Here is a 20910-nt window from a genome sequence, read left to right on the forward strand (position 1 = left end):
TAGTTCTTAAAAGTTTGGTATTCATCAATATCTATTTTAAAATCATACATTGACATTTAGAAACACCTTCTCAGATTTTCCCTTTTATTATTTCATTTAAATTTTAATTGATTGATAGTCTTTACCAACATTAAATCTGAGTTTCCATTTGCTGGAAAGGAGAATAATGTGAGCAGGGATATAAATGTAAGTTCTTATCTTTAATTACCAGTTATTAGAATTCAGTATTGAACTTACATGCAGAAAAACAGTTAATTGAATATTGACGTATTTAATGAGCAAAATAGATTAAACAATATTTATATAAATTGAGTTTTGGAAACATTTTGTATTGATTAATTTGTATTTTTAAATAGGAACGTGTAAAATGCATATATTTTTTAAAAAGTGTATTTTAAAAGTGCTTAAACATAAAACGTATTTTTTAAATTCTGTAGGTATTACTGATGAATTTTCCAAGCTTTTGGTAGGCTCTAATTTTTCTGTAATAACAAGGTATTTTACAAAGCTTTTGTCATATTAAAAAAATCTTTGGTATTTGAAAAACAAAAAATGAAGGGTAAAATGTTTTAGTGGTGTTTCTCTCTATATAAATAATGAAAATTTGAGTAAGCATTTTTCAGTGAAAGATACGTTCTTTTGTTCATTAAATATTTATTAAGCACATTTTATTGCTAGGAACTGTGGCAGATGCTGGTTTTATATTGATAAACAAAACAGAGCCGGTTTCTCCACTCAGGTATCTCAATATCTAGCATGGGAGATGGGTGAGGCAAAACATACATAAATACAAAATCTGTTAGGCGTCATTAAGCAAAGAAATGGAGCAAGAGACCAAGGGGATCTGTAGGATCTGTATGGTGGTAAGGATGGCTACTTGGGAATGCTTTCAAGCTGCGGTTTCAAGGATAAGGAGCCGGCCCTGTCCAGAGCAGACAGGGAGCGTTCCAACCAGAGAAAATCACATCTGAGAAGGCCTGGGGGCAAGAAGGAGTCTAGAGATAGGAAGCAGTACGGCTGGAGGATAGTGTCCACAGAGTGAGTCCCCACGGATGTGATGGCTGGCTGGCTGGATGAATGACAGCAGAAGGAGGGGGTTAATCATAGGATTGCACAGTAGCTCTCTCCAACTGCAAAATGGTGTTTCCTCAGCTGCTACACTGTGTGCCCTCTCCTTCCATTTCACTCCTGGCTGGGATTTGTCCTCCATAGATTATTAGAGAGATTTAATAATCCTTAAGAATATTGAGCTAAAATGGCTAAACACATCTAATAGTTATCTGGTAGTTGTGAAAATTAAGTGGTTGGGAGAATATCTCTGAAACTGAGTGTCACAGAGACTGAGGTGGGACTTTGCTCGGAGAGCCTCAGACCCCAAACCCTCCATCTAGTTGGTGATGGAATTCTGAGAGAGCTTTTTGCGTCCAGGGTGGTTGCAATTAACAATTTAAGTAAAACATTAAAGTAGGCTTTTTACAACTTTTCTCTCACTCCATGCTTTGGCAGGTTTTGAAACTTCAAATTTAATTTTGAGTTTTCAGAAGTTTTCCTGTCTTCTACCAACCTTTTTTTTTTCTTTTAAGATACTGATTATCTGAGTGCTAGTCATTGAGGTTTATTTGTCATCTGGCTAAAAGGACTGCACGCATGTCATTAATTCAACCAATTATTTTTTTAGTGCCGTACATGTCTCTGTGTTAGTTGGAGATTGTGTAGTGAAGGATGAAATACTCTCGGAGTTTGTCTTTATAAAGCATAGGGTATGGGAGACAGACATTGAGCAAGTAAACAAACAAATACACACGCACACACACACAGATTGTGTTAGGTATTAGGAGGAAAATGTGTGTTTTGACAGAAAATAACTTTGTCAGTGCACTGGATTGGTTCCTAAGGGAAGGAATATTTGTGTAGGTAGTGTAGGTAGAACTCTGAAAGAGAACGACTTGTTAGCAAAGGGAATAGAGGGGTAATGGTAATCGTCTCCCTACAGATGTTGTTTTTATTCTGAAATGGAAGATTACATCAACTGTTGAGCTCTAGCTTACCACCATTTGCAAAGTAAGGTGGGTAGGGCCCGAATAAAATCTTGATTTACAGAGTTTTTGCTGACATTGTGTGGGAAGATGTGTATTTACCTGCCCTCAGGTATGACAGAGATCAACAGGAAATGAGTGTGGAGTGATTAATTTGTTCAGTGTATAATTACTGTGTGTTTAATACTTCTTTACCTTTTAATGTTTTTAACACAAGGAATTTAAAGAATCCTTGAGTTTTGAAAGCTAGATGTCTAACTATTGCATGTTCCAGTATTAAGAAAACGCAGACCACAAGAAGTTAAAAAGAAGCAGAAAGATGATAGAAAGAAAACTGAGGAGTTAGGCTTATGATTTCAAGGTCTTTATTGTTACTTCATAATTAATTCAAATGCATATATGTGGACATGTCTGTCCTTATTAGAGTCTGTCCTGATGAACTTTGAAACTTTTATCTGTTTGATCAGGTTTGCTCTAATTTTATGTGAAGCCGAATAGATCAGTGTGGGAGGCTTGCTGCATTTCACTCGAGGGATACATGTTTGGTGCTCAGAAAACAGCTGGGAAGACAAGGTCTCCACACTTCCAGATGTTCTTTCTTCCATCTTTAAATCTTAGGAAAATTTCAGAATGTTAAACTAATCCCTTATCCTAAACATGTTAGCAAACTGCAAATGGAAAAGGTAGACATAGTTTTTATTTACATATTTGCTTAGAAATAAAATTGTTTAAACAAATTTAGTTTTCATATATCATTTATGTTAGAAGCTAAATATATATTGTGTCAGGTACAGAAAGTCACGTAGAGAATAGGATTGTCCACAGCAGGGAAGGGTTCTGAGACAAAGCAAAAATAAGCCCAAGTGGGAACTGGTTCTTCACTTTTCCCTTATATAGTCAGAAAAAGTTTCTCTTTTAAACCTAAATAGGAAACATGTGATTACATTATTTTGCTTCGTTTCTCATTATTTTTCCATGATCATCTTAAATTGCATTTGATTTTCATCTGATTCTTTTTTAAAATATTAATATTTCAATGCATTTTGGGTGATTGTAAAGGATTCTCCATATGGGGCTTTTTTCAGCTCATTTGATAAAAATTAAGTAATTTATGTCTTCAAATCCAATTAACAAAGCTTTGTTATTTTGGCAAAATATTATTCATGCTCCAAAGCAAAAGTTAAGGTAAAGTAAGATAAATGCTGTAAGCTTAGTGAAAGATGAAAGCTTATATTATTTTTTTAATGTTTTTTTAAAAAATTATGTATTTTTACATAAACTCTAATCTCAGTCTGGGACTTGAACTGGTGGCCCTGAGATCAAAAGTTGCCTGCTCTACCAATTGAACTAGTCAGCTAGTCCTATATTATCTTTAGTAAGGGATTATTTTTGCTGGGGGAAATGGATGCAGTGCTAGTGTTTCTCACCACACTTTGTTTTGCACTAACCCTTATAAACATGGATATTAATACTGTTAATAATATCATTATTTTATTTATTTTTATATTTGAATATAGTTGACATACATTGTTACATTAGTTCTAGAATATAGCTACCATGTGTCACCTAACAACACTATTAAAGTATCATTGGCTATATTCCCTGGGCTGTGTCTTTGTTTCCATAACCTGTTCATTCCATAACTGGAGATTTGTATCTCTCATTCCCCTTTACCCATTTTACCTGTCCTCCTAACCCTTTCCCCTCTGACAACCATTAGTCCTGTTTATTTATAGGTTTGATTTGGCTTTTTGTTTTATTTATTTGTTTTGTTTTTTAGATTCCACATGTGTGAATTCATAAGATATTTGTCTTTCTCATCCTGACTCGTTTCACTTAGCATATATTTTTTGGGTCCATCCATGTTGTCACAAATGGCAAGATCACATCCTTTTTTTATGGCTGCATGATACTCTGTTGTATGTGTATGTGTATATGTACACACAAACACCACATTTTTAGCCATTCATCTAATGGATGAACTTTTGGGTTGCTTCCATAACTTGGCTATTGTAAATAAGCTGCAGTAAACATTAGGTGCATTTATCTTTTCAAAGTCCTGTTTGTGTGTGTGTGTGTGTGTGTGTGTGTGTGTGTTTATTGTTTGTTTTAGTAAATAATAGTGGACTTGTTAGATCATAGGGTATTTCTATTTTCAGTTTTTTGAGGAGCCTCCATACTGTTTTGCCCAGAGTCTGTATCAATTTACATTTCCACCAATGAGGAATTGGTGTATGAGGGTTCCTTTTTCTCCATATCCTTCTTAACACTTTATTTCTTATCACTTTTATTCTAGCCATTCTGACAGATGTAATATGATATCTCTTTACAGTTTGACTTGCATTTCCCTGGTGATTAGTGATGTTGAGCATCTTTCCTTATGTTTGTTGGCCATCTGTGTGTGTTGTTTGGAAAAATATCTATTAAACCTAAATAGGTTTAGGTCCTCTACCCGTTTTTTAATTGAATTGCTTGTTTTTTTTGTTTTGTTTTGTTTTGTTTTTTTTTTTTTTTGGTGTTGAGTTGTGTAAGTTGTTTATATATTTTAAATAATAAGCCCTTATCAGATACATCATTTGCAGATATCCTCTCTCATTCAGTAGGTTGCCTTTTTGTTGTGTTGATGGTTTCTCTCACTGTGCAAAAGCTTTTTATTTTGATGTAGTCTTAATACTTTATTTTTTGCTATTGTTTCCCTTGCCCTAGGAGATATATCTAGAAAACTGCTTCTACAGCTGATGTTAGAGAAATTACTGTATTCTCTTCTAGAATTTTTATAGTTTCAGATCTCATATTTAGGTATTTAATCCATTTTGAGTTTCTTTCTGTGGATGGTGTTAGAAAGTGGCCCAGTTTCATTCTTTTGCATGTAGCTGTCCAGTTTTTTCCAACACCATTTGTTGAAGAGACTGTCTTCTTCCCATTGGATATTCTTGCTTTCTTTGTGGTAGATGAATTGACCACATTAATGTGGGTTTATTTCTGGGTTCTCTGTTTTATTCCATTGATCTATATGTCTATTTTTGTGCCAGCACCAACAGTATCATTGTTTTAAATACTTATGTTAACTGATTAGAAAGTATCATTTTTTCCCCTACATGCCATTGCTAAAACCTACATTGTCATAGCCTATTTTTTTAAACTGTTTAACAACGAATAGGAATGTACTCAACCCAGTTACATTACAAATGTATTTAAAATTGAAGTTCATGATATTTTTTTTCAAGTTCATGATTCTTGAATGTAAAATAACAGTTTCATATTTTTTCAGGAAACGCATGTTTCAGAAGAGATGGGTGAAATTTGATGGCCTTAGCATCTCTTATTATAATAACGAGAAGGTAAGTACACTTGATAGTTCTCAAAGATTTTCTTACATATCCAAGGTATACTTAAGTAAACTAAGCAAACAATTTGTTTTTTAAGAACAGGAGTTGGATTACCAACATGAAAAGAGTTTGCACACAATACAAACACTGTGTGCACTAAAAAAACTCTTTTTAGTTTGCAAACACTGTGTTCATAGTTCAACTTCTCTTCATACATAAAATTTGGATTTAAAAAATTATACATCCAACAGTATCTTCTATAAACTACAGGAATTGTTCTGAGTGATGTAAGGATGAATAAGGAATTATCTTTCTCCTAGAGAACCCTAAGAAGTATTTACGAAAGGATACTACAGTTAGGCGCACAAGGTGAAGTTACTTTATACTGTGGAAGGGTATGGAAGAACCAAAGAAGGCTTCTTGTGTGTTATTTCATTTGCCATGGTTCTTGAAAAAAGAATAATATTTACACATAGGGTAGAGAGATAAGATGTGGTAATGTAGAGAACCATGAGATGTCCAGATGGGAAGTCAGTTTTCTGACTGGAAAATGGGATATATGAAGGAAACTTGAGGAGAAGAAGCTGAGAAGTTCTTTGGAGTTAGAGCTCATGGAACATCTTGATAAAGTGGTCACAATTTTGTCTTCAGGCAAGTGAGTCTTAACAAAATGATACTATTTTGATCATGTCTTCATTAGGTATGAGACTTTCTTTATTCTTAGGAGATGTAGGCTAGAATATTTGAAATGTCCTATCTGCAAACGTTTTTCAGATGTATATCTGAAAATGATGTATATGACATTTCATAGTCATAATCTTTCAACTTCTCTGTTGTTGACAATTTCCTTAATGAAAAGTTGGAACTAATAAATATATCATATTTTTATTCATTAAAATCAGGCATTCTTACAGTCTTAAGTATATACATTCTCTTACCAGACTCACTTAACATTTAAGCACATTTTCTTATTTATAGCTTATAATCTAACATTATTTTCTCATTATTTGGAGAATACCATTTCCTATTGTGATATTTGTGGCTTGAATAGAAAGTCCCTTTCATATATTGATTCTTCAGTGCTACCAGGCAGAAGAGTGTATGCTTTTAGATAGAAAGTAACATTCATTTACGTGCGACAATACTAAGAACAATAGAAAGTTTAGAGAAGTATTAATTATTTGGTTTCAATTTGCAGTGATCTAGATAAAACATCAAATAAGTTTAAACACACCTCCTTGGGATTTGCAGGATGGTGGAATGAATATTTTTTTTTAAAAGCTGGTTTTTTGCCTTGGCTACTGATTTTAGTTTGCTTGTGCATTTGACTGTTGAGACAGTTTTTATGCCAGCGGTGGGTACAATGTGGTCTCTGTATCTGCTGGAATCTGACCCCTAGTTTTTTTTTTCAGTAGCTGTGCCCTTCTCTGGTTTGATTGAAATAAGGGGAAATACTATTCAAGAGTGAGACTTCCGTGCCATGAGGCTCTGTTGGTGGTGGCATTATACCCCTTTGGGAGAGAGAATTTCTGGTATCTGTGTCCAACTGGACCCATTCTGTTTGTCCTGTAAAAGGTCTTCTCAACTGTGGTGAGATGAGTGCCTGCCACATTTGTAGGTATTGATGCAATAAAAATCATGCAGCCTTGGTTTGAAATTGTGATAAAAAGTTCATGTTAAAATGAATGGCTACAAATTCTTTAGCTTAACAACTTTTTAAAAAATTCAAATTATTGTTTTCTGTGACATTTTGTCCCTTTACTATCCAGATGGTTGGTTTCATCTTGGCAAAAAATAAAAACATCGATGAGTGTTTCCTAAAAAGAGAGTTTCTGTTGTGACCCACCTTGCTCAAGGGTAGATTGAAGGGCTGGGAAGAGGGCATTTCAGGGCCAGTGTTTAGAAGGCAGGGGTGTGGCCATAGCCACTGCCTCAGGTGAGAGTGCAGTGTCAGTGGTCATGTGCGCTGAGTCATCATGCCTTTTGGTGTTTAAAGGTGCATATGAGGAGCACGTGGCTGGGCAGAGCTCTATACTTCCCTCGTTTTCTCTCACTTTCCTCAGCACTGCTCTATCCTGTCTCTGCAAGAACTTTTTCATTGTATTACTGAAAATGGTACTATCCCGCTGGCCTCGATACCTTGTCACCTGCCAAGAAATCTCACTCACCCTCATTCTCACTCAGCTGTGGGCAGAATTGCCCTGTGGTCATTTCATTGTCTGAAAGTGGTAGTAGATAAATGATGAACTTGGCTTAGATATCTGTGTTTCAGAGTCTAGGGATGCTTTAAAATTTCTGTCCTAAAGGAAAATTTTATACTCTGAAAGACGCAATCACTCTGAGTCTCTTGTCCTTTTTTTCCCTCTATCTTGTCTTTATCATGTGTTGTTTGAAGAGAAACACCAAGTCAACTCTACAGTGTTAAAACTTATGAGATTTCTTGGGAGCTTGTAATAGGTTATGAATGAGCCATTTGAGAAACTGTAACTTCCAGGGGTTAATATGACATGATAGCTTGTTAAGTACATTTTGATCACTCCTGGGGAATTTATTTATTTTTCTGTTACTTTTCTGGAGTATTTACCTGCTAAATAGGATCTTATTATTATAGGCACGTGGGTGGTTACAGTTTTGTAAGGAATTGTTTTTTAATCTCTTTAAGCAGATCTGGAAGAGGGAAAAATCTCCTTTTTAAAATTCCAGTTTCCTACAGTGCTGCTTGATTTTTCTATACTGAAAAATATATTCATGGTAACATTTTTATTCCACAAATGGTTAATTATTTTACTAGAGATCTATTTTTATAAGCTCTTGTAATTCTTAAGCAAACTGAGATTTGAGAATGGATCATCTAAGAGATGTAGCATAAATGTGGACATTCTAGATTTTTCAGTCTGATCTCAGCCACTTAGACTTACAGCTAGAGGGGCTCTTGTACTGTCCCCAAAGGTACTATGCTCTTTCCTATATCTGAGCTTTCCTGACACTAGGGAGACATTTTCCCCTATTTCTTATTCCTGGAGCTCTTAGTGGTCTAGTAGTGCCTCGCATTGCCATCATACCCCACTGCATTTAGTGGCTTTCCTTTAAGCCAGTCAGTCTTGTATTTCTTTGCATGACCTTTTGCAGTGGTATCTGGGTACACACTGTGGGGAGTGTGAACATTTCTTTTTCTTGTATTTTCATCTCCTTGTTTTTCTTTTCCATCTGAACCTTCAGAGCCATTGCCATCCATCAAAATTCTGTGCAAACTTGAAGATCCATTTTTTTTATCCCCTCTACAAATCTTTTATTTTTTTCTAGCTATGACATTTGAACAATCATATGCAAGAAAGGTTAGAAGGAAGAGATGCTGAAAGTAGAGAGGCAAATCAGGGGAGTGTGCAGTAAATCTGACATTAGTTATCAGGGTGTAAGCTGTGTATGCCAGTGGAAGTATTAAAAAATGAATTTAGAAAAAATATCAGAAATGAGCTGTCAGAGCTTGATTTGATTGTGATTGATTGGACATAGAATTCATTCACTGAGAAAATACTTCTGCAATTCCGTTTATGTGAAAGGTTTGAGGAAAATAAATGTATGACTCACTGTCTATTTGGGGAGAATATCTTAATCAAATGACCACACAGTAAATATAAAAAAAAATCACTGTTTAAGTTATAGTTAGTAATTGCTATAAAGGAAAAATACAAATTGTTATTAACCTAAGTTAAGGTTATCTGCCTAGTGAGGATGGGGGGCCTATGAGAAGAGGCTGGTTGGAAAACCTTTCTTCTGAAGCATATACTGAAATGTGAAGGATGGAGAGGCAGGAACCATGTGAAGCTGGATGAGGACAACATTCCTTGAAGAACAGAGTAAGCAAAGACACTAGATTGCGAAGAAATACGGTGTGTTAATGGAATCTCAAAGAAGGCTCATGTGACTGGAGAGAATCAGAGAGTGCCAGGGAGGAAGTGGACACTGTCACTGTAGGGAGAGTCCCAAGTTATATGGGTACAAACGAGCCACACAAATGAAAGACCATGTAAGACTGACTTAGTAATATTTTAATGAACAGATATAGAGGGGAGGGCATGTTTTCAGGAGATAATTTAAAGTTTGAGGGGCTTATGGGATAGTTTCATGTATCATTGATGACTTGAAATAGGATGATGGAGTTGACCAAAATGGATAAGGAAGGAAGAAGGGACAGATTTTAGAATTTTCCTCATAAACTTGGCTGTTGAAATAGTAGGAGGGGATTTTCTTAGAGAAGATAAAAGAAAACCAAAAGTGGAAAACGAGAAGTTACCTTGAAGTTACTTACTTCTTGACATCCTTCTTTTTCTGTGAGGTTGCCCACTCATCTTCAATTACAGTTCAAATATTGTATTCCATCTTGGTTGTCTGAGAAGATGTGGGAAAGCGTCTGTGGCATTGATAGTTAAAATGGGGTCGAAGAATGTGTAGGATTTTGATGCATACATATAGTCAGGGATAAAAGATTGAAGCAGAGGCATTAGAAGAGAAGAAACTGTCAAAGAGCTAAGAGGTAATGCCATGATAGCATAGTATATCTTCTCAGTGGGCCTAGGATAACCTCCCAGTAGAACACTGTGCTGCTGACAGTGACTACCCCTTACCTATCTGATATGCATGGCAGGAGTTTACCAGTAGGAGGAATATGACCTTAGCACTTATTCTCTGTGTGGAATGGTTTAATACATTTTTTTTTTTTAACCTAGCCATTTCCTTCAGATACTTGGGATCTGCTAAAAAATGAAGGTTCCATGAGTCATTCTTTGGAAGGAAATGGTAGAAAAAAAACCCACAAAGATGTGTCCAGACTCTTCTGATATTTAAGACCTTCCATATATGCCCTTGATGTATGTTTCCAGCTTTACCTCTTTGACTCTGCCCTGTGGCTGCTCTTATTTCTATACTTATGCCTCTATTATTAAAGCTTTCCAGCCAGGATGGCCTCCCAACCCGTTATCTGTGTGGTTGAACTTAAGCTTTCTTTAGGTCAGGCTCTAATGTCTTCATGTCTGTGAAAATATCTGACCTCTTTTAAACAGAATTCGGGAGTTTCCATCTTTGTACTCATACTTTCCATGGCTCAGACTCTGTTTTAAATTTTTCTCTCACTACATTGGCTGATTTTTCATTTTGAGGCTCTTTGAATATATAAATACTATTTGAATTTTCTTTCCAACACAAGGTCCAGTAAATATTTCACCCTTAGTAAATAGCGGGCATTGTCAGGTGGTTCTTACGCCAAAGGGTTTTGGTGGATCCAGAAAAACAAAGACTGAAAAAGCTACCAAGAGTCTTCAGAATGACCTTCCTGAGCAAAAGGATAAAATGCCGATGCCAGTTGCAAACAGCCAAAATTGTATTAGGTATTTGCCAGTTGCAAACTGCCAAATCCTTTTTTTTTTTAATTCTTTTGTCTTTTTCATTAATTTTTCGTTGGGGAATTAAAGGTAAACTGAGGCAGTTGTGATATTAAGATAATTATTAGAATCATTGGGTAATATGTTTAATTGCTATAATGCAACAGGCTGGTTTTGAGATGTGTTCTTGTTGTTCACATATGTAGTAGCAGTCGTTTTGAAGTAGTTTAGTTACAGTACCCATTATGGCCAGCAGATGCCTGCAGACACCATCAAATCATTTTGACCAGCGTGTTTTTAAAAAACGTACTGTTGGTTTTGGGAACTATATCTTGCTGGTCTAGTACAACTGTTTGTATTTGATTCTTTGCCTTTTAATTTTAAATTCCAGAAAAGGAGAAAATTGAAAAGTCATTTCCCATGGAAGGGCCATTTAGTATTTTCCTTTCTGGGGTGTCAAGTCATGTCTGAGGAGGTATACTATTTGTATGTTATTTAAAAAATTTAGATTAAAATTATGAAAGAGAAGCACAATGTGCTTGTAAATATTTATAGTATTTGTACCATTCTTTTTCTTGATAAGGTCACAAGAATTTCATTTTAATCTGTCTTGTTCATGTATCTTTTTCTCTAACCAATACAGGAAAAGTATTCAAAAGGAATCATTCCTCTTTCTGCTATATCTACGGTACGGGTTCAAGGAGACAACAAATTTGAAGTTGTTACAACACAAAGAACTTTTGTTTTTAGAGTAGAAAAAGAAGGTAAGGTTATTTCTTTATCCCTGTAAAAACACTCATAGACATTAATTTCTGACCAGTCAGAAGATTGGTAAGCTAGTGAAGCTACACGCGTCAAGAAATCTTAGAATATGTTACTTTTAAGTAATTTACACTTGATATTATCCTGAATGCCATAAACGAGCTGACAGGTCTTTTGTTGGCTCATTATTCCTGCATCTAGCAAATACTTAGAATCTACTACGTGCCAAGAATTCTTCTAAATTCTGGATGTATAGCAGTGAAAAGTAAGACAAAAATCTCTGCTCCTGTGGAGTCCACCTTTTAGCTATTGTTTGACAAGGCGAAGTAGTTATTTAATACGCAAACACAGTTTTTCTCACGATGAAAGTGTTGATTTTAGGGAAGTTTACTCTTGCCAGGTTCAACTGAACACATAGGACCAGTAATCATTCTAGGACAAATTTCAGAGGATCTTTTGTACTTTCTCAATTCTTTTTACCTTCATCCTCTGCTGTAGGACACTTGATGGTGAAATTTAGATGGCATGTGGTTTATGGGTAGGGACTAAACCTTTAGATCTTTTCTGACTTTTGGAGAGGGTAGGGAGGGAGAACCAGGAGAGCTAAGAGCTCTCTGTTGTATACTTTGTTTGACTGTCAACATGTTATTACGCTATCTCTCACTTTTAAATGATACAGATAAGGCCATTGTCATTAATTAAAGAATTATAATTTTAATTTATTTTAAAGCTTCTATTTTAGTATAGATTATAACTCAGTTTTGGAAATACTTCTTGGTCCTTAATTATTTGAATAATGGTGACCTGGAGAACTTACTAAATTCTTGATATATGCAGTGATCATCTGTGCTTCATTATTAACAATAGCCTTTTTTTTTTTTTTTGAAAGATTTTGTTTATTTATTTATTTGACAGAGAAAGAGAAAGAGAGACAGTGAGAGAGAGAACACCAAGCAGGGGAATGGGAGAGGGAGAAGCAGGCTTCCCACTGAGCAGGCAGCCCATCGTGACCTGAGCTGAAGGCAGATGCTTAACAACTGAGCCATCCGGGCACCCCTCATTATTCACAATAGTCTTATGAGGGATGTAGGTGTTACAGGTATCTCATTTTATAAAAATAAAAAATAATATTCCATTTTACACAGAACCCATTTTACCCTTTTATAAACTACAACAGCATTAGATATGATGGGACAATATTTGTCTTTTTTGTGCTGCTAGATTCCTAAGCCATATACCAGTATATGACACACAGAAAACATTCAATAAATCCTGTATGTTCCTAGAAAGCTTTTCATGATTCTTGGCATAATCAGTAAATGCGTGAGTCCAGCTGCTGTTCACACTGGGACAGCATTTTTCGAACTGTGAATCACTATCCATTGATGAAATCAATGTAGTGGTTTCTGAGGATACTAAAATAAATCCCCCCCCAAAAACAGAAAAAAAAACCAAAAACCAAACATGAAATACAATAAGAAATATCAGTGTGCATCACTTCTAATTAAGTATTGTGAGACATACCTGTGTGACTATTGCACGTATGTAGTGGAAAAAGTGTTTCTTACTTCAGCTGCTATTTAATCATTGAGACCTATAGCCTAGTCAGGGTTGGCAAACCATGGCCTATTGCCTAAATCTGGCTGTTGCTTGTTTTTGTAAACAAGGTCTTCTTCCATCAGTCTCCGTCATTCATTTGCATATTGTCTGTGGCTCCTTTTATGCCTCAGTGGCAGCATTGAGAAGTTGCAGTTGCATGGCTGGGAAGGCCCAAGAGACTCTCCTCTTGACTGGGTATCGTGACAATCTTCCCTTACACTTTGGTTTCCTCTGCCCAGAAGGTGACTGCCTGTCTCTTTGAGGTGCTTATCCCTTTCCCCTTGGCTTCTCAAAATGAATTTCACGTATGCCACATAGCTTGCATTTTGGTAGACATACTAAATAAAGCTTCCCACCTGTGTGAAAATCTGTTTAGCCATAATTATGTACTGTATATAAAAGTTAGACAGACACATTTGAGTAGAATATATCAACCCACACGTTTAAAAATTACATGCTCTGATACATAGTTCATATATAGGTCATAGTTCATGTATCACGTAATTGTGATATAAACAGCATAAGAATTTCATTAAAACTTTGGTATAAATTAGTTTTTAAATAGGTATTAGGTCTTCAAGTTTTAAAATATGAAAATACTAAAAAAAAAAAAGAAAGAAAGGCACTGCTTCGGTAAAAATGGAGACCATCCACATGGAATTACTGAGTAAGGTGGTTTCATTGAAAATGATTTTTAGGGCACATGGCTGGCTCATTCGGGTAAGCACCTGTCTTCACCTCAGGTCGAGTCCTGCATCGGGTTCCCTGCTCCATGGGGAGTCTGCTTCTTCCTCTGCCTCCCTTTCTCTTTTTTTCTCTCATGAATGAATAAGTAAAATCTCAAAAAAAAAAAAAAGTCATTTTAATGTCATAACTAATGTTTTCAGAGATGGGTAAATGTAGAGGTGTGTGTGTGTGTGTAAATAGTATACATGTGTCTATGTATTTAGTATGGAACCTTCAACAAGATAGTAAGTATGTTTTATTGTTTTTTCCTCCTTCCATGTATACAGATGGTTGACTATTTTTTACTTTGGGGGAACTGAGAAATCAACCATAGTGGCTTATGAAATATTTGACTTAATTTTTAAGCCAAATGAAACTTTTCTTCTGTCTAATCAAGAAGCAAGACAGAAGTTTAGAACAAAGGGGAAATGGTTTGACATCCTAGCAGAAATGAATTCTCCATTTTTGGTGAGGTTTCTGAATGGCCTGTCCTCTGAAGCCAGTAGAACTGTTTCCAACTGCTGCATTGCCCACCGGCACTGCTAAGACAGGATTATACTTTGACATTTTTTTCCCATGAATTTTCAAAGCCTTCAATTCCCCCAATGCTTCCCAGTGAAGTATTGTTGTGCTCTTAGTTGAAAGTGAATTATGTTGAAATAATTACATTTTAAAAATACTCTCTCAAATGAAAAATTTGGTGGGATTCCTTTTTCCTGAAGCAGAACCACTGGAGTTGGTCAGAGGGTCCTAACAGCTAATGATCTCTCCAGTCTATTCCCCTGGCAGAGGCGGTCACACATGCAGATGCCTGACTTCAAAAAGCAGGTGATGTTTTGAGTTCCCAGTTTTTGTTGTTGTTGTTGTTTTTTAAGATTTTATTTATTTGACAGAGCACAAATAGGCAGAGCAGCGGCAGGGAGAGGGAGAAGCAGACTCCCCGCCGAACAGGAAGCCTGATGTGGGGCTCAGTCCCAGGACTGTGGATCATGACCTGAGCTGAAGGCAGACGGTCAACTGACTGAGCCCCCCAGGCACCCCTCATTTAGCAGTTCTTATAGTGAGAAAAGGGCTTAAGAATTCTGAGTGGTCATTTGTGTTCCTGGGCCATTTTCTATGCTGGGTTTCAGCTGGGGTCTTGTGTTCCTGTCCATCTCAAGTGGTTCTAGATCTCTGGTAGGCAAGCAGGCATTTTTTCCTCTCAACTCTGCTTCCAGACAGCATTTTACAGCCCTCCAGTGGCAGCTGTGGGACCGCAAAGCTTTGTTTCTTTTAAAGAACACTTGGATAAGAAACATAAATTTCCCTTACTTATTTTGGGTAAGCAGACTTACCTGTCTTGAAATATTCAATGTTGCTGTTTTTGTTTTGTTTTGAGAGAGAAAAAGAGAACACAGTTAGGAGGGGTGGGTGGGGGAGAGACTCTCAAGTGGACTCTGTGCTGAGCATGGAGCCTGACACAGGGCTCGATCTCATGACCCCGAGACCTGAGTCAAAATCAAGAGTTAGACGCTTAACTGACCGAGCTACCCAGGTGCCCTGAAATATACAGTATTTCAAGAAGCAAGCTGTGGAACACTTACCAGATGGAGGGAGAGTCAGGGGAATTAAAACTTCTCCATTGTATGTGTTGGTCGACATAGTGGGTCACAAACTGTGGAGTCGTTCTTGAACCTTTTCCTCTCATATCGCACATCCAGTCCATCAGCACATCTGATCTTTTCTGACTTTGGAAATAAGTCTGGATTCTGATCGATTCTCAGCACTTCTGTCATTATTACTCTGATGCAAGCCACCACCTTTATTGGGTTATTGTAATAACCTCCTTTGATCGACTTACAGTCTTGTTTTCTATACAGCTGTCAGCAATCATGCATCAAAGAAGTCTGATCACGTCAGTCCACTTCAGATGCTGTGTTGTCTTGTCCATCTGCCCATCTGAGAGTAAAGTACTTAAATCCAAGAGCCCCTAGGTGATCTGGCTCTGGTCTCTTTGACCTTGTCTCCTCCCATGCTCTCCCTCACTACATTTCTTCTCTTCTTCCCACGTGAACCCCAGGGCACTGACACTTGCTTACTTTATCGGAGAATGGTCTTCCTGCAGCCATCCTCCTGACTTGCTCTGTCACTTGCATTTCCTTTAGGCTTTTGCTTAACCACTCCCTTCTTTCTGAGGCTTTTTCTAGTACCCAGTATAAAGTAGCACTTCTTGTGTCCCTCATCCCTTGCTTTATTTTGTCCCATTGCACTTGTCACTGTGTAGTAGATTATATAGCTATGTTTTGTTGTCTTCCTCCTTTCACAAGAGGGCAGCTTCCAGGAGATTAAGGCTGTGGTCTGTCTTGTTCACGCTTCCATTCCTGGTATTCAGAAAGGTCTTGGAACCCAGTAGGCACTCAATAAATATTTGTACCAATGAATGCCTAATGATTTCGGGAACAGTCACGGTGTGCAGATACTTCTCTGAAATTGATCATGGGTTATGTTGAGGAATCTTTAGTTCAATTATATTAGCATATCAAAAGTAAAGTTCCATCTAAACTTTGTTAGATTCTGTTACTAATCTTTTACACAACAGAGGCCTTATGTAGTAATCCCTAAATCCTTTATGTTACTAAAGAATATGCCTACTGCTAAATCCAGTGGTCAGAGAATATTGTCTCTCTGATTGTTTTTTGTTTTTTGGGTTTTTTGTTGTTGTTGTTGTTTTTGTTTTTTGTTTTTTTTTACTTTATTGGTACTTAACAGTAGTTGGCATTCATTCCTGGAAACTTCAAGGACTAGTTTGAGGGAATTGCTATTATCTTTTATTTATCTTCTAGCATAATTATAAGAAAGTGACAATTTTGTTTTCTTTACCCCTCCCCCCCCCCCCTTTTTTTTCCAACCCAAAATGCTTTACTTTGAACAAAGCCTTATCTAGGTCAGGGCATATTCTCTAAGGAGTAGTCTTAGCACATTGCTAAGATCAAGATAGACAGTAAATATTTGTTATTGGAAAGAATAAAAGCACCTTGGTGTGAAGAGCAGGCAGAGACTAGCATAGTATCTAGCTTTGTCCAAGATACATCGCCCAAGGGAAAATCAGTATTTGATTTGGAATATTGTGGCTTATCAACGCGTATTCCCCTTGTCTAAAGACACACACGTTGCATAGCCAAATGCCAATGATGCTTATAATCTGTTTTATTGTTTGAATGAGCTCTGTCCCTGTTTATCTGCACTTGCCTGGGTAATGAAGAATAAACTGAATGTTACTATTAATTCTCGTACTTATTCATGATTGCTTACTTCCTATTAGTGAATGAGGCCCTCAGGAGTTAGATAATACTTTAAGGCTCTACAAGAACCATTTGTTGAGATGCAGCCGTCATATGTTTAAGTCCAGCAGATGCAGTTGTGCCAGTTTCAGATTATTTTCCTGAGAAACTGAAATACAGACTAAGAACAACGTAGAAGCCACAAACACTGGGGCCTCGTTTATAAAGTTATGACCTACACAGTGAAACAAATCAGAGAAAGACAAATACCACATGCTTTCACTCACTGGAATTTAAGAAACAAAACAAAATGAAAAAAGAAGGAAAAGAGGTGGAAAAAACAGGCTCTTAGCTACAGAGAACTAACTGGTGGTTGCCAGAAGGGACATGTGGGAGGGGATGGGTGAAATAGGTTTAGGGGATTAAAAGTACACTTATCTTGATGAACACTGAGTAAGGTATGGAAGTTTTGAAACATATTGCACACCTGAAACTAATATGTTAATTATAGTTCAATAAAAAATCAAAAGAAAATTAAAAAAAAAAGTTGGGTTTCTTTTCAGTAAAAATATGACCTACATTTCAAACACAATGACTTATGTAGATTAGTAGAAACAAACAAAAAACATTCTGTGCTGTTTACTTCGCAGGAGTATCTTGTGTGAAACTAATGATCACAAGTAATAACCAATGGAAGGTTTGTTGTTGTTCCTGAAAATATAAATTATTCTAGTGCAGTCTGGATCTGTTCATATAGATATAAAATGTAGAGCAGATGCTGCATACTGACATTGACTTAGTCACGTGAACATTTTCATGTGTTTCAGTTTCTAATGATGCTGGGGAAATTGGGTAACTATTTCCTCCTGATCCATGGGAACTATTACCTGGGGACTGTGTAATATGCACAGTAAATCATTGCTGGATGAATTTTAATAAATACTTCAGCCTTGGTCATTAAAGACAAAACTATTTTTAGTAGTTTGGAAGGCGAGGAAAAAGTAAAGAGAATTTAAAAACTACGTCTCATTATAAAGTAACCTAGGATTCATGTTTGAATGGAAGCAAGTCTAATCTGGAGGATGAGACTAAGATCTGGAGATCTTGAATCCATAGTGGAGTACTTCTTTCCACACCTTAGATCTGAGATACTACTCAGGTTTCTAAGCCTGGTCTCTGCTTATTCTTCCCTTCTTCTTCCTTCTTGATAATTTTTCCTACCTGGACCTCAGTCTGTTTTGTTTTGCTCCTTTTGCCTTAGTAATCGCTTTCTCATTTGTTTTTTGCTAGGCCATTTTCCTACCTCATAGATAACAGTTGTACCTCAGCATTTGTCCATTTCTCTTCCTTTCCCATTAATCATTTATCTGCCTCCATGGATCTTCTTTTGTGTAGGTTACCTTCATTCCCACGATGCTATCTGTCCACCTACATGCTCATACGAGGGCCCTGAAGACCTGAGGTGGTTCTGTTCATAAAATGGAATTTTCTACCCTCTTTGGTTAAGCCATGGTACTAAGCTACCTTTTGTTCTGATAATTTAAATTTTTTTGTGAATACCTATCAAACATATTTAAAGCTTCAGCTGTTTTTTCCATCCCTTGATGTCTTGACTTTTCACATATTCTTTTGTTTACATTTTCATTGTGCTTCAGCCCTCTCTTGCCCTATTCCTGATTTCCAAGCTTCCAGTTTGGTCTACATATTATCCTACTAATCATGTTATTTCCTTGCTAAGAATCTTGCCTTGATTTTGTTTGTTTGATGTTTGTTTCCCCTCTGTAATAAAGTTTGGAGGCAAAATTCATTACAGGTACTGCAGAAGCTCTATCCATATTTCCTGTTTCCTCTTGAGTTCAAAATTATCAATATGCTTGTCTGTAAGTCTCTGAGCAGATGTTGGTTCTTTCTGCCTCTGTTCTTGTGTTCTTCTCTGCTTAGAGTCATAAAGTTCTGCTCGTCCCTCACCAAACTCCAGTTACGCTCCTTGTTTCAAGACCTACCACAAATACTTTTTTTTTTAATAGTACTGAGAACAGTTGTTTGAGTTAAGATACTTGATTCTCCTAATTTTAATGCTAACGTGCTGTATGACCTTCAGCAAATGACTTACCTCCATTGAATTGACTCATATTTTATTTGATATCATTTGTATGACATTTATAGTACTCTGTGTTCTGTTATATGTTCATATCTAACTTGACTTACAACATTGATTGCTCCTTGGGGACTAGATCAGGTTTCTGTGTCTGTAATGCAGTGTGTTATAATGCAGCATTGAAGGTCACTTAGCTTTTGTGGAGGGAGAAAACCAAATTCTAATTTACCAAATTGAGATCCTTTTGTTTCTGTGGTGAGAATGGAATGGATGGTTGAATAGCAAGTCAGCATGTACTCTGAAGTAGAGTAGGCTCTAAGTAACAGAAATAAGAGTAAGATTTTCTGGGCATTTGAACAACTTAATTACTAGCTAAAATCTGTTAACTGGTCTCAGTATTACTTCTATTAAAAGAGAAAATCCAATCTCATGAATAATCTGTAAGAGTGCTTTTTAAATATTAACATGGATTCAGATTACCTGGGGATCTTTTTAAACTGAAGATTCTGATTCATCAGGTCTGGAGTGGGGCCTGAGATTTTGCATTCTAATAAGCTCCCAGGTGAGGCCAGTATGGTTACAGAACACCTGGGTAGTGTTATTTCTTTTCTCTTACAGAATTGGGCCATTGGCTCTGACTGCAGTAGCATTTAGATTGTGGTTGTGGGAAAGAATCTGTAAATCATGTGTTACAGGGAGAATAGATCCTTTGCCCATGTTTCTGTGTCTGTGTAATTTATATGAGTATGGATGTATGTACCTTCTCCTGTCTTCATTTTCAGAGGAGAGAAATGACTGGATCAGCATCCTATTAAATGCACTGAAATCACAATCTCCTGCCTTGCAGTCTCAAGCAGCTGCTGCACCTGAGAAATGTGGCTATCTTGAACTGAGAGGGTATAAAGCCAAAATTTTTACTGTCTTGAGTGGAAGCAGCGTGTGGCTTTGCAAAAATGAACAGGTGAGCTGTGTTACAGTAATTGCAAATTGCGGTGCCTTGATTACATTCACAACTGTGCTTTTTAGACTTATTAGTGTTTTTACTTATAGCCTCTTGCTTTTGCCTTGAGTACTGCACTAAATATAACAAAGAAAGAGTTGTTTTGTTGAATTTTCTCAGTTCCTCCTGTGACAGGAAAGTAATTTACATCAAATTTGAGGCTAGACATCGTCTTTTTAAGGGACTGAGAAAATAAAATCTTGAAAATAATTTTTGAAGGGTATTCCTTAGCTGAAGTAATATTGTAATACTGTAATTATATGAAGTAACAATCAGAAACCAATTAAACATTACAGCTGTTGATGAAATGGCCCAGTTCACCTGTTGTGTTTCTTTTATAATAAAAAATTTTAAGAGCAGGCACAGGTAACATGTTTTTGTGAGTTTCTAGCATTTTTTTAAAAGTAGATATGTTGGTTACAGAAGAAATAATTTACTATAGGCAGGTGGTTCATATATGCACAAACATAACACACCACAAATAAATGAAGTAGACTTGAATTGTTGACATTGAATTTGGTTAATATAGAAAGACTTAATAGAGAAGTTCAGTGTTTTGAGGAGACTAATATTAAAGTTCTAACGAATTCTATTAACTTTATTTGATTCAGTAGACTTCCTTTCTCTAACATATCTGATTCTTATTTTTATCTTATTATTTTATTTTTTTAAGGATTCTGTTTATTTGAGAGAGAGAGAGCCCACATGTGTGCACTCACACA

At 36.4% G+C, this 20910-nt stretch overlaps 1 protein-coding gene across 6 annotated transcripts in view; it reads left to right on the forward strand.

The window, feature by feature from the left end:
• The window catches only part of ARAP2 (ArfGAP with RhoGAP domain, ankyrin repeat and PH domain 2), a 183974-nt gene that overhangs the window by 38193 nt on the left and 124871 nt on the right, over positions 1 to 20910 (forward strand). For all 6 annotated transcript variants that reach the window (XM_032853582.1, XM_032853617.1, XM_032853611.1 and 3 more), the window contains exons 7-9: positions 5308 to 5377; positions 11387 to 11507; positions 19971 to 20149. In XM_032853582.1, coding sequence (XP_032709473.1) covers positions 5308 to 5377; positions 11387 to 11507; positions 19971 to 20149 — 370 coding nt within the window. The remainder of the gene's footprint in view (positions 1 to 5307; positions 5378 to 11386; positions 11508 to 19970; positions 20150 to 20910) is intronic.

This window comes from Lontra canadensis, unplaced genomic scaffold (genome assembly GCF_010015895.1).
Source record: "Lontra canadensis isolate GAN:19392208 unplaced genomic scaffold, GSC_riverotter_1.0 scaffold1, whole genome shotgun sequence".
Lineage (NCBI taxonomy): Eukaryota > Metazoa > Chordata > Mammalia > Carnivora > Mustelidae > Lontra > Lontra canadensis.